General features: G+C 33.8%; 1 protein-coding gene across 1 annotated transcript; it reads right to left on the bottom strand.

Annotated features, from left to right (window-relative positions):
* Window positions 1-840: 840 nt before the first annotated feature.
* LOC115628451 lies at window positions 841-9,653 on the bottom strand. The gene is made up of 7 exons (XM_030524563.1): window positions 9,509-9,653; window positions 9,401-9,451; window positions 7,357-7,461; window positions 5,906-5,959; window positions 2,673-2,750; window positions 1,899-2,003; window positions 841-1,061 (listed from the first exon to the last, which is right to left on the bottom strand). The coding sequence occupies exons 1-7, from the start codon at window positions 9,651-9,653 to the stop codon at window positions 841-843; spliced, it is 759 nt and encodes a 252-aa protein (XP_030380423.1).
* Between the last annotated feature and the right edge of the window lie 3,228 nt (window positions 9,654-12,881).

Below are 12,881 nucleotides of genomic sequence, written 5' to 3' on the forward strand. Positions count from 1 at the left end.
ATTTGAAATCGATCTGACGAAATTTATAACACAAACTTTTCATTTGAAACAAGAAAGAACGCTACAGTCGAGCAAGCCCGACAGTAAAATAGCCTGTACTCTCCACAAAAAAGAAAAATTAAAAAAAAAAATTTTAAAAAAAGTAAATTATTAAAAAAAATTAATTAATTAATTAATTAAATTAAATTAGAATATATGTTTATGTTTAGTTTTAACAGCATACATTTACATCACGTACCTATGCGTGTTTATATGCGTGTATGTATGCAGCACAAAGTTAAACCAAAGCAGCAACAACAACAACAGCTGCGGGCAGCGCTGGCGACTGAGCTGCAGGCAGCGCATGAGCAGCGATTTTACTTATGGCTATAACTTTCTTCAGAATTGACCTATCATGATGAAATTTGGCACACGGGCACATTAGTACTAACTGGATGTACCTACCAAAATTGATTTCAAAATTCCGAGAATTACGGAAGTTATAAGAAAAAACACGAATTGCGGGGGAGTGGGGGGGTGCATCGAAAAAAAACTCAAACTCGTACTTTCTCGGTCTTAGGAGAATATGGAAACCAAGTTTGGTTATTCTAGCTCTTATACTTTCTGAGATCCTTGCGTTCATACGGACAGACGGACAGACGGACAGACAGACGGACAGACGGACGGACGGACAAGGCTATATCGACTCGGCTTCTCATCCTGATCAAGAATATATATACTTTGTGGGGTCTGCCACGCCTCCTTCTGTGTGTTACATACATGCGCACAAAACTAGTATAGCCTTTCACCCTTTGGGTACAGGCTATAAAAAGAAACGAAATTTAATCAAAATTCTTAGCATTACATGTGCTTTCTCGCCTCAGCTTTCCGCTGGTTATCTAACCATGTCTTCAGCTGCGCCGCAGAACGATTTTTCAAATATGTCGAGTTTTTAATTACGATGTTGCACTGTTTGAGGGACGGCAGATCCTTCATGGTTTTTGCATTACCGAACGCTTTCATCATTTCAAAACGCTCCTCTCTCGTCCAACGTACCCGTTTTATAAAACCAGTGGGCGACCCTGCAAAAGATCAAAAATTAAAATTGAATGTGTAATAATAATAAATAATAAAGGTGACCGGACCTACAAAATTTTTACTTAAGTATATTCAATACTTATAAAATAACTGTGCTCAATAAATTAGAAAATATACAACCAACAGTTGTAGGATTGAATATTACAAATTCGTTGCTTTGTAAGCGTGGTACAAATTGTAAGTTAGAAAATTGAAATGATTTTAGGCAATTCTGTTCTCAAAATCCAAAAATATTGTCAACATTTTGAAGGCTTGTACTGGACAGATCTAGAAAACTGCTGTATGATGCTATTAGGCAAGATTATATTGGATAACTCAGAAAAGACCCAAGATATTTTCTGCTGAAAAAAAGATGAATGTATTATGAGTTATTGGATAGATCTCTTCTGGATTTAATACAAAACTAACTGCATATAGCAAGGAAAAAATTGTTTTCAATAAGCCTTGCCTGCATAGTCGTCATGACTTCGAATGAATTTTACATCTTTTTCATTCTGCCCTGTGGGTACTATATTTTTCTAAAATTAAAGAAACGACGAGGTCAAAATAGATTTCATTTAAATAGGGCCAGCCGATAAATCCTACTTTTCTGATGGAATTTAAAAATTTTCTTCTTACTCAGGCCAATTTCCTAAATATCGATTCCCTGAATATGGTTACCATCGACCAGTACTGAATGTGTAAAAGTGATTATTATAATGATATGACTATAATGCATGTTCTGGGTTATAATACGAAATAATTAATCTTATAGATATACAATAATAGTTTGTTACAGTTTAGCGGCTACTGTACATAATTAATGGTAATTTCAAACTTACTGCTTCGGCGCTTGCGTATGGGCGTAATAAATTCCTCATCATTATTTTTGGTATTGTGATTGTCAGGCTTACAAACATTTTCTTCTTCAGAAAGGAGATCATCATCTACCACAAAAAGAAAAATAATGCATTTATTTTTGGTGTGTTTTTATACCCAAAGGGTAAAAGGCGTGGCAGACCCCATAAAGTATATAAGTATATTCTTGATCAGGATGACAAGCCGAGTCGATATAGCCATGTCCGTCTATCCGTCTGTCTGTATGAACGCAAGGATCTCAGAAAATATTAGAGCTAGAATAACCCCCCACTCCCCCCGCTATTCGCGATTTTCTATAACTCCCGTAATTCTTGGAACTTTGCACTAAAATTTGGTAGTTAGTGATTGTGTGTCAACTTTGTGCTGCATACACATACGCGCATATAAACACGCAGAGACACGATTCTGATGTAAATTTATTCTATTGAAATTGTACATAAACACTTTTGTATGTATGTATGCATGTGTTGAATATTTTATATTTAATTTAATTAATTATTTAAATTAATTAAATTTCTTAAAATACATTTTTTTAAATTTTCCTATTTTGTGGAGAGCTTTACTCTATTTTATTGTCGGGCTTGCTCGACTGTAGCGTTCTATCTTGTATTTTTCTGAAAAGTATATGAAAAAAAAAATATCTAATTGCTTGGGAGTGGGGGTGCATCAGAAAAAATGAACAAAATGGATCTGTCTGGGTTAAGACAGGGTTTAAAAAAATACTAATAGAAACTTACCGAGAGGTTTTTGCGGGCAATACTCCTCATCATTTATGTCATTATTTGCGGGCTGGAAGTTTTCGTCATCAGAAAGCGCTACATTTACGTAAAAAATTTGTTCGAAATATATTTTTAGTTTATACTTATTATTTTATGAATCGGTTATTAGTAACTTTCTGTACATTAATAGCAGTCGAGATCTTCGTATAAAATAACACAAGGACAATTAATTTAAAACCATTTGGTAAATAACAATATTATTACCAATAAAACAGCCTTAGCCAATTTAATATAAAACAAAAGAGAACGCTACAGTCGAGCACAGACAGTGTAATACCCTGTACCCAGGCAAATTTCCGATATGGAGCTATATGCGCCCCCTAGCTACAGCAAAAAAAAGAAGAGCGTACCTGATGCTGCAGCTTGGAGGCGAAGTACTGGAGCGACACTGTTTCGCTAATAACTTTTCTTAGAATTGGCCGAATGGGATGAAATTTGAAACAAAAGTAGTTAATTATATTGCGTGTGCAAAATTTGGTTTATGCAGTTTTTGAAATGTAGACAGTATTGATGAAATTCTGTAGCGAAGGAAGGGGAGGGAATTTCAAAAAAATAAAATAAACTCGTCCTTTCTCGGACATAGGAGAATCTGGATACCAACTTTGGTTATTCCAGCTTTTATAGTTTCTATTCATTCATCGAGACAGACGGACAGACATGTCTAGATCAATTTCTCTCCTCATGCTGATCAAGAATATATATACTTTAAGAGGTCGGAAAGGCTTCCTTCTGCCTGTTACATACTTTGCACAAACCTAATATAATATAAAAAAAGATTTTCGGAATTTAATTTGAAGCTTATGCCTAGGGTCGTTCTAGAATAGCTTTTAGAGGGTAAGTATATTATTACTAAAGCTAAGTAAACTACAAAATAACAAACTCAAACAAGGACGACACTGTCCGACCACAATTAAGGTCAGCACATTAATACACACATTAGTACACATATTAGGTATAGTGTTCAAAGATGATGAGTTGACAGCTTAGTTTTATTAAATGGCAATTACGAGTTAATAGTGATTAGGGCTTGATGTGGAATAAAATTATTTATAAATAATTCTAATAAGAAGGTAATACATACTATTAGGGTCATTTTCATCATTATCAGCATTATCACTATTAAGTGCAGCCATTAATAATTGTGAGACTTGTGTTATTTCATCATAAGTTGCATTGACTCTATAAATATTTTTATGAATATCTTTGTTGTGACCCATAAACCCTGCTAGGCGATCAATTTGAGAATCTGCGACATTTAACAATGAAGTATATGTTGCTAAATGTTTACGCAACATAGTGCCTCTTAAAGCTTGTGGGTTAGAAGCACCGCATTCTTCAGCAAATTTTTTTAATATGGGACATGCTCTTATGTATTCCTTTGCGGAATCTGCAGAGCAGAACACATATATTTTATTTTTTATTCTAGCTTTTTTGCGATTGTCCAGTATGGTATCAATGCAAACATGGTCGAATGGCGTTAAAAGAACTGATACAGTTCTGCCAAGTTTACCTCGAATTGTTACCCTTGTGTACTGCTTTGCAAATTCTTGTGTTTTTTTTGTTAGTTTATTGAAATTATCTTTATCCACCTTTTCATTTATGGCTTGCGCACTTTTATAATTTTCCACAGTTAATCTCTCTAATTCACCAACCCGTCGACGGTTGAAAATGAGCAAGTTTACTAAAGTGCTTTGTACCAGCACAGACCAAGTTTCAACATCGAAGGTATTTTTTAAGATCTTAACAGCTTCTGTAGCTTTTTCTTTGACATATTCGAACAGTATTTTAATGTCTTCTTTAGTAGGAAGTATAATTTTAGCGGCGCGTCTTTTGGTAAATTGATCTTCAACAGCTTTTTTGTTGATATTTATAAATATGTCATGCTCCCATAACTTTATAAAATCGTTGACAGATTGTCGTTTTTCCTGATTTTCCTCTTTAACGTGTTCCGCCCACAAAATCTTCGCAGTTTTTTTAATTAGTGTAGTTAATTTTGTAGCTAAGGAAGGAATTTCAAACGACATAGATTCATTATCCCATTTTGCAACTGTTCGTATACTTTGGACAATTATATCTGTGTGTTTGGGAAGAATGGCATCCTCCAAATCCTTTATTTCGTTGCAATTCTCTTTAAGACAAATTAGAAGGCGACCCAGAGACCTCATGTTTTGCCGTATCATTTCATGCTGAAACTTTTCCCGCTTCTGACACTCAAAGTTTCCATATAAAACAATCAGTCGATCGTATAAAACAGTGTCAGATATTTCATCATCCTTAAAATAGGGCATAACTTGGCGCCGTAAAATATCGTTAGCTTGTTTATGCATAAAACCTGTCACTTTTCGTCCATTTCGTATAGTATCGCGAGTTCCTTTTTTATAGGAGTTGCTTGAACAATTTCGTATATGAAATCGAATGGTAGATTTTGGGAAAAATCCTCGGCAAAATGTGCAGGTAATAAAATCTTTTGGTCGGAGAGTAGAGTTAGCTCTTTTTTGTCGAGGAACAATTAAAGTACCGGTGTTCAATATATCGTCGGTATTATGCAAAAAATCACCTTCTTTTCTTATTTTGTCAATCATATGTTTACGCTCAGGTCCACTTTTTGGGTATCTTAGAAAACTTTTTACCTCCTGCTCATTTTTATGTTTGGCCTCAAGATGACGAGCAAATTTTGTCTGCAAAGTTTTGCAGAACTTACAAAAATGTTGTTTGCATTTTTTTTGTGTAGAACATGGTATAAATAGGTCTTTTAAATCATAAAGAGGAGTTTCAGTAGTAGAAATAGATATACTATTATTTATGGACGAGTCATTTATGTTTTCATTTGTAGATGTTTGAAAATTATCATTAGACTGCATTGTAGAGTCTGGCCAATTGGAGCCAAGTTCATTAAGTTCGTCTGTAAAGCCGCTAACGAATCTTGAACTCTCAGTTTGGAAAGTCCCATCAGCTAATTCGGTAGAATCTTAAGTTAATACGAAAACAAAAATACTGTGTTAATTAAAAATTAAACGGGAGAATAAACCGTCTTGGATGAAATTAAAAACAAAATTGCATATAGATTATGTGTACAAAGTTTGGATTATGTAGCTTTTGAAATGTGGACAGTATTGACGAAATTGAATTTCAACGTGAACGGTGAACGGAAAATTAAACAAATAATTAACTAGTGCAAATGGGCTACTTACTAAGTATATTCAAGTCTTCGTTTATAAATTCAGTATGTATTTGTTCGTCAGCATCTGTTAAATAAAAGATATAAACACATTTAATTTTTGCTTAAGCCAGTGAGAATGTTACAGTTGAGCAAGCCCGATAGTGGCATACCCTATACACAAAAAAAAAAACTTCCATTATGTTATATGCGTTGTTTCGCGCATATCGAAGGCAAAAAAAGAGCGACCACGTTGCTGAAGGTTAGTGGCGTAGTATTTCAATACTTCGAAACACCCTTTTATTACAAAATAAATCCTCAGACAAAATGAGTTTAATTAAATGAGGCCAACCGATAAACACTATTATACTGAATAAATGAAAACATTTTTATACTCTGTACATGAAATGTACAAGAGTATATTAGGTTTGCGGGAGCTGAAAAATGTAACAGGCAGAAGGAGGCGTGGCAGACCCCACAAAGTATATATATTCTTGATCAGCATGACGAGACGAGTCGATCTAGCCCTGTCTGTCTGTCTGTCCGTCTGTCCGTCCGTATGAACACCTGGATCTCAGAGACTATAAGAGATAGAGACACCAAATTTTGCACAAAGATGCGTTATGTGTGTATTCTATACGAGTTTGTTTTATTTTTTTGATTTTCCCCCCCACTTCCCCCCTATGGGGGTTATCCCGATTTTCCATTCGTATAATCGCCTATATCTCGGAGATTATAAGACCTAGGAACACCAAATTTTAGTCCCAGATGCCTTATGTGAATACGCAGAAAATGTAACTCCCGTAATTCTTGGAATTTCGAACTAAAATTTTGGAAATACCCCCAGTTGGTTATTATGTGTCCGTATGCCAAATTTCATTATGATAGACCGATTTAACAAGAAGTTATAGCCATAAATATATTTGCTGATGCAGCGCTGCTGCAGCGCTGCTCAAGTGCTGCCCGCGGCTGTTGTTGATGTTGCTGTTTGGTTGACTGCGAAAATGCTTACACAGACACGAATTGATGCGCATAGGCATACATACACTCACACAGACGCAATTGCTATGTAAATGTGCAATTATACACCCTTTACGTGAGTTCGAATACCGCGAGAGGTAAAATCGATCAAATTTTTTTTTTTATTTTCTTAATTTTTTTATTTTCTATAATTATTGTAAACATATGTACAGAGTATTTCAAAGTCGGGACACCCGACTTTAGCTTTTTTACTTGTTAATAAATAAATAATGTATCTCAAAAACGTTTCGTCTTCTTACTTAGGCAAATTACTTAGAAGCTGTAAAATCGACCCCCTATATACATGGTGTCCATTAAAGACCAGTAGTGAGAAGAGCTTAAAAATGATAATTGAAATGCTGCATATTATGTACGAAAAAGTTAATTTTTCTAATATAAAAATTTGTAACGGTCTAGAGTCTATTGTATATTCTGTTCTTTAAATAATGGTAATTTCAAACTAACTGCTCCGGCGCTTGCGTTCGGGCGGGATGAATTCCTCATCATTATCATTGGTATTGTCATTGTCAGGCTTACGAACTGATTCTTCTTCAGAAAGGAGATCATGATCTATCACAAAAAAATAATAATAATTAGAATTATATATGTTATTTTTTGGGAAGCTAAACAAAATGCTTACTCAAAGAAGTCCCTATTAGATATGTATTATAAAACAACATTCCGGTGTTGTAGAACAATTTAATACATACACTGGTCGTCACTTGAATAAGAACATAATTGTGTTCAGATTATTTTCATTTTTCCCCATTATACTTGTATTTTTATTACAAATTACTTTGGTTTCTAACTTTTTAATACTACCGTTTTTTTTTTAGCTATTTTTGGCTCACAAATACAGAACGCAAAAATGCACCTTTATTTTTGCAGATTGCTTTGATTGCAGCTCGTTCAAAAATAGCGCGTCATTAAAATAAGAACATGATACTATTAGTCTTTCGATCGCTGTGATGTCAGGTTTGACAGATATATGTTTTATTAACCGATTTGGATGAAATTTGAAAGAAAAGTAGATTACGATTACGTGTGCAAAGATTGTTTTTTTTTTTTTTTGTAGCTTTTGAAGTATGAACAGCTCGTTGGGTTTCTGCGCGCAACTATATGACCTGAAATCGGAATGTAAACTTTTTTTACGATTAAAAAAATGATGGAGAAACATCAAAGTCGCCAAGACGGTGTTGTCGTCTACGGAGATACATCGTTTTATAAAAGTTGTGAACTTCAATTTCTAACTGATTTGCAAAAAAGTTCTGGTGAAGAAATGCCTTTAAAGCCACCTAGTCAGAAATTTATCTTATAGTAACTACGTTAAAAGCATTTATGATTCTCTCCAAAGTCGTACATACCAAGGTACATTAAAAAAGGATGGATGCACACATTAGTGAAACATTATGAATATTATAGACTCATCATTAAATATCCAAAACATCCATGTTGTTATTTATTTTTCTCAATATTGAAATAGAATTAATAAGTGTTTTTATTCAAGTGACTGCAAAAAACATCTTTATTTTGCAGTTGAATTTGTAAAATTTGATTAATTAAGAGATAACGCTACAGTTGAGCAAACCCGACAGTAATACCCTCTACACAGGCAAACTTCCGAAACTGAGCTATATGCGCCTCTAGCAGAAGAAAAAGGAAGAAGAAGAGTAAACTTGATGCAGCAGTTTGTGGGTATCGTCCACATGGCAGTTGGCGGCTGTCAGTCGCTATACCAAATGCTCTGATTAAAACGCAATTTGTAGAGTTGCAATCAAATGAGTGTCTACGTTAAATTTTAAATCGTCCACTTTTAATAAAAGCCAATTTTGCTATAAATAGATAATTGAAGGAAAGCAAAGTATAAAGTATAATATTAAACGTACAGGATTGTAAAAGTATAAAGATCTTTAAACTATCTATTTGGACGATTTAATATGTTGACCTGTGTATGTATGTAAGTAAGAAATATGATAGTCGTTCATACAAATGTGCGAATTCTGGAGGATTGTATGTATGTAAATAGTACACATAAATTTGTATTTAAATAACTGCACTTGTACATACATACATGCATATGTTCATATGTAGAAAAACCCATACAAAATTGTGTGTATGCTCAAATGTATACATATATGTATGTATTGGCATGTGCACCAGCGTGAGGACGCGCACTATTTTCGCGCCTTTATACTGGTATACAGGTATGTCTATGCTAACTTTATGTATATACATACATACATACGTACATGTATACGCGTAATTCTTTCAATGGGACTCACGCTGTTTGCGCGCCTTTTTATATACATACATATGTATGTACATAAAAAAATTTTGCATACACATAGTACATACATGTATACCAGTGCGCTTACCTTAAGATTGCATAAAGAACATACATATATATGTACATAATAATACATATGTACATATGTAAAATTTATACATGCATACATATGTAAGTGTAAAGTTGTAAAGTTGTAAAGTATCAATATGCGTATGTACTTACCTAGTTTTGCATTAAGCTCTTTGCATTTCTTTATTAATAAACCAGCATTATCTAAAATATACTGATGTATTATCCGTATTTATAATCTTAATAATTATTTCGACTTACCATTGGATTCAATTATCTCGGCTTCATACTTGCATCCGCCGAATTTTGCTTGACACTTTTGCCCAGTATTATTATAAATCTTTTTGCTGGGCAACACATAAAAATCTCCGCACTTTATTAAGAAGTACATATCACTACCGCTCATGATGACTTCACTCCGTGATATGATTTCAGACGCTTAGAGATGCATTGAATTGATTGGAATCAGTTCAATATAACGGCTCACTAACTTAAAAAAAAAGAACTTTCAGGTTCATTTGAGTCAAATTATTGCTCGATATGAACACTTAAGTTCGATAACACAATGTAGCAAAACAGTCTTATCGCAATTTTAATAATTACCCTTACAGAGCATGTATTCTCACCATTGCTATATTTGTAACACATCGCATGTAGCTATAATAGGAATGATTGGTGTATAATTTACGCTTGCTATAATAGCATGATTTTTTACACAATCGCAGTTAAATTGAAATTTGTAAATTTTTATAATGCCTACTTCTATCAAAAAGCACTCAAAGGAACGATTGTAAATAAATCACATTTAGTATTAAAGCGATTTATGGTTAGCTATGACTTTTCCACCAAAATGAGTATTAATAGATTTCTTATTATTCAGTAATATAATCTAAAGTTTCATCAAAATCGTCGCACTTTATCAAATAGCCGTCATCTGATAAAATAAAACAAGAGGGAACACTACAGTCGAGTAAGCCAGTCAGTGGAATAACCTGTACCCAGACAAATTTCCGTCACTGTGTTATATACGCCCCCTAGTAGAAGCAAAAAGAAGAATAAGAGCGAACTTGAAGCTGCAGTTTGTGGGCGTAGTACTAGAGTAAAACTGTTTTGCTAATTACTTTTCTTAGAATAGACCGATTTGAAAATTTAAAACAAGAGTAGATATTTATATATAAATTACAAGTGCAAAGTTTGGTTAATATTGCCTTTGAAATATTGATCCAAATTGAACCAGTATGCATATTTATAGCTGTCATCAGTACGATTGGTGAATAAATCACTCTTAGTCTTAGAAAACTATAAGTTTTATTATGATTTTCTCATTGAAATCTATTTACGGATCTCTTATTATGCCTCAACATATCATATAGCATTCAAAGGAACAATTTGTGAATAAGTCACTTTTAGTTTAAAAACTGTATACCCCATGACGAGTTTTCCACCAAAATGTGTATTTATGGATTTTTTATTATGCCTAAGCATAATCTGAAGGTTCATCACAATCTGAGCAGTATGTCATATCACTGCCATAAGTACGATTGGTGAATAAATCACTCTTAGTCTTAGAAAACTATAGGTTTATTAAGATGTTCTCATTGAAATCTATTTACGGATTTCATATTATGCCATAACATAATCTGAAATGGCCTCAAATTCGGAGCACTATATCGTATAGCATTCAAAGGAACAATTTGTGAATAAGTCACTTTTAGTTTAAAAACTGTATATCATATTACGAGTTTTCCACCAAAATGTGTATTTATGGATTTTTATACTCTGTACATGAAATGTACAAGAGTATATTAGGTTTGCGGGAGCTGAAAAATGTAACAGGCACAAGGAGGCGTGGCAGACCCCACAAAGTATATATATTCTTGATCAGCATGACGAGACGAGTCGATCTAGCCCTGTCTGTCTGTCTGTCCGTCTGTCAGTCTGTCCGTCTGTCCGTCCGTATGAACACAGACTATAAGAGATAGAGACACCAAATTTTGCACAAAGATGCGTTATGTGTATATTCTATACGAGTTTGTTTTATTTTTTTGATTTTCCCCCCCACTTCCCCCTTATGGGGGTTTTCCCGATTTTCCATTCGTATAATCGCCTATATCTCGGAGACTATAAGACCTAGGAACACCAAATTTTAGTCCCAGATGCCTTACGTGAATACGCAGAAAATGTATATTTTGGAATTTCCCTCCCTCCCCCCTCTACCCAGCAAACCGTAACTCCCGTAATTCTTGGCATTTCGAACTAAAATTTTGAAAATACCCCCAGTTGGTTATTATGTGTCCGTATGCCAAATTTCATTATGATAGACCGATTTAACAAGAAGTTATAGCCATAAATATATTTGCTGATGCAGCGCTGCTGCAGCGCTGCTCAAGCGCTGCCCGCGGCTGTTGTTGATGTTGCTGTTTGGTTGACTGCGAAAATGCTTACACAGACACGAATAGATGCGCATAGGCATACATACACTCACACAGACGCAATTGCTATGTAAATGTGCAATTATATACCCTTTACGTGAGTTCGAATACCGAGAGAGGTAAAATCGATCAAATTTCTTTTTTTTATTTTCTTAATTTTTTTATTTTCTATAATTATTGTAAACATATGTACAGAGTATTTCAAAGTCGGGACACCCGACTTTAGCTTTTTTACTTGTTTATTATGCCTAAGCATAATCTGAAGGTTCATCACAATCTGAGCAGTATGTCATATCACTGCCATAAGTACGATTGGTGAATAAATCACTCTTAGTCTTAGAAAACTATAGGTTTATTAAGATTTTCTCATTGAAATCTATTTACGGATTTCATATAATGCCATAACATAATCTGAAATGGCCTCAAATTCGGAGCACTATATTGTATAGCATTCAAAGGAACAATTTGTGAATAAGTCACTTTTAGTTTAAAAACTGTATATCATATTACGAGTTTCCCACCAAATGTGTATTTATGGTTTTTTTTATTATGCCTAAGCATAATCTAAAGATTCATCACAATCTGAGCAGCATGTTATATAACTGTCATAAGTACGATTGGTGAATAAATCACTCTTACTCTTAGAAAACTATATGGTTTATTATGATTTTCTCATTGAAATCTATTTACGGATCTCTTATTATGCCTCAACATATCATATAGCATTCAAAGGAACTATTTGTGAATAAGTCACTTTTAGTTTAAAAACTGTATATCATATTACGAGTTTCCCACCAAAATGTGTATTTATGGTTTTTTTACTATGCCTAAGCATAATCTAAAGATTCATCACAATCTGAGCAGCATGTTATATAACTGTCATAAGTACGATTGGTGAATAAATCACTCTTACTCTTAGAAAACTATATGGTTTATTAAGATGTTCTCATTGAAATCTATTTACGGATTTCATATAATGCCATAACATAATCTGAAATGGCCTCAAATTCGGAGCACTATATTGTATAGCATTCAAAGGAACAATTTGTGAATAAGTCACTTTTAGTTTAAAAACTGTATATCATATTACGAGTTTTCCACCAAAATGTGTATTTATGGATTTTTATACTCTGTACATGAAATGTACAAGAGTATATTAGGTTTGCGGGAGCTGAAAAATGTAACAGGCACAAGGAGGCGTG

The sequence above is a fragment of the Scaptodrosophila lebanonensis genome, unplaced genomic scaffold, assembly GCF_003285725.1.
Source record: "Scaptodrosophila lebanonensis strain 11010-0011.00,11010-0021.00 unplaced genomic scaffold, SlebRS2 tig00000115-arrow-arrow-pilon, whole genome shotgun sequence".
In the NCBI taxonomy this organism is placed as follows: Eukaryota; Metazoa; Arthropoda; class Insecta; order Diptera; family Drosophilidae; genus Scaptodrosophila; species Scaptodrosophila lebanonensis.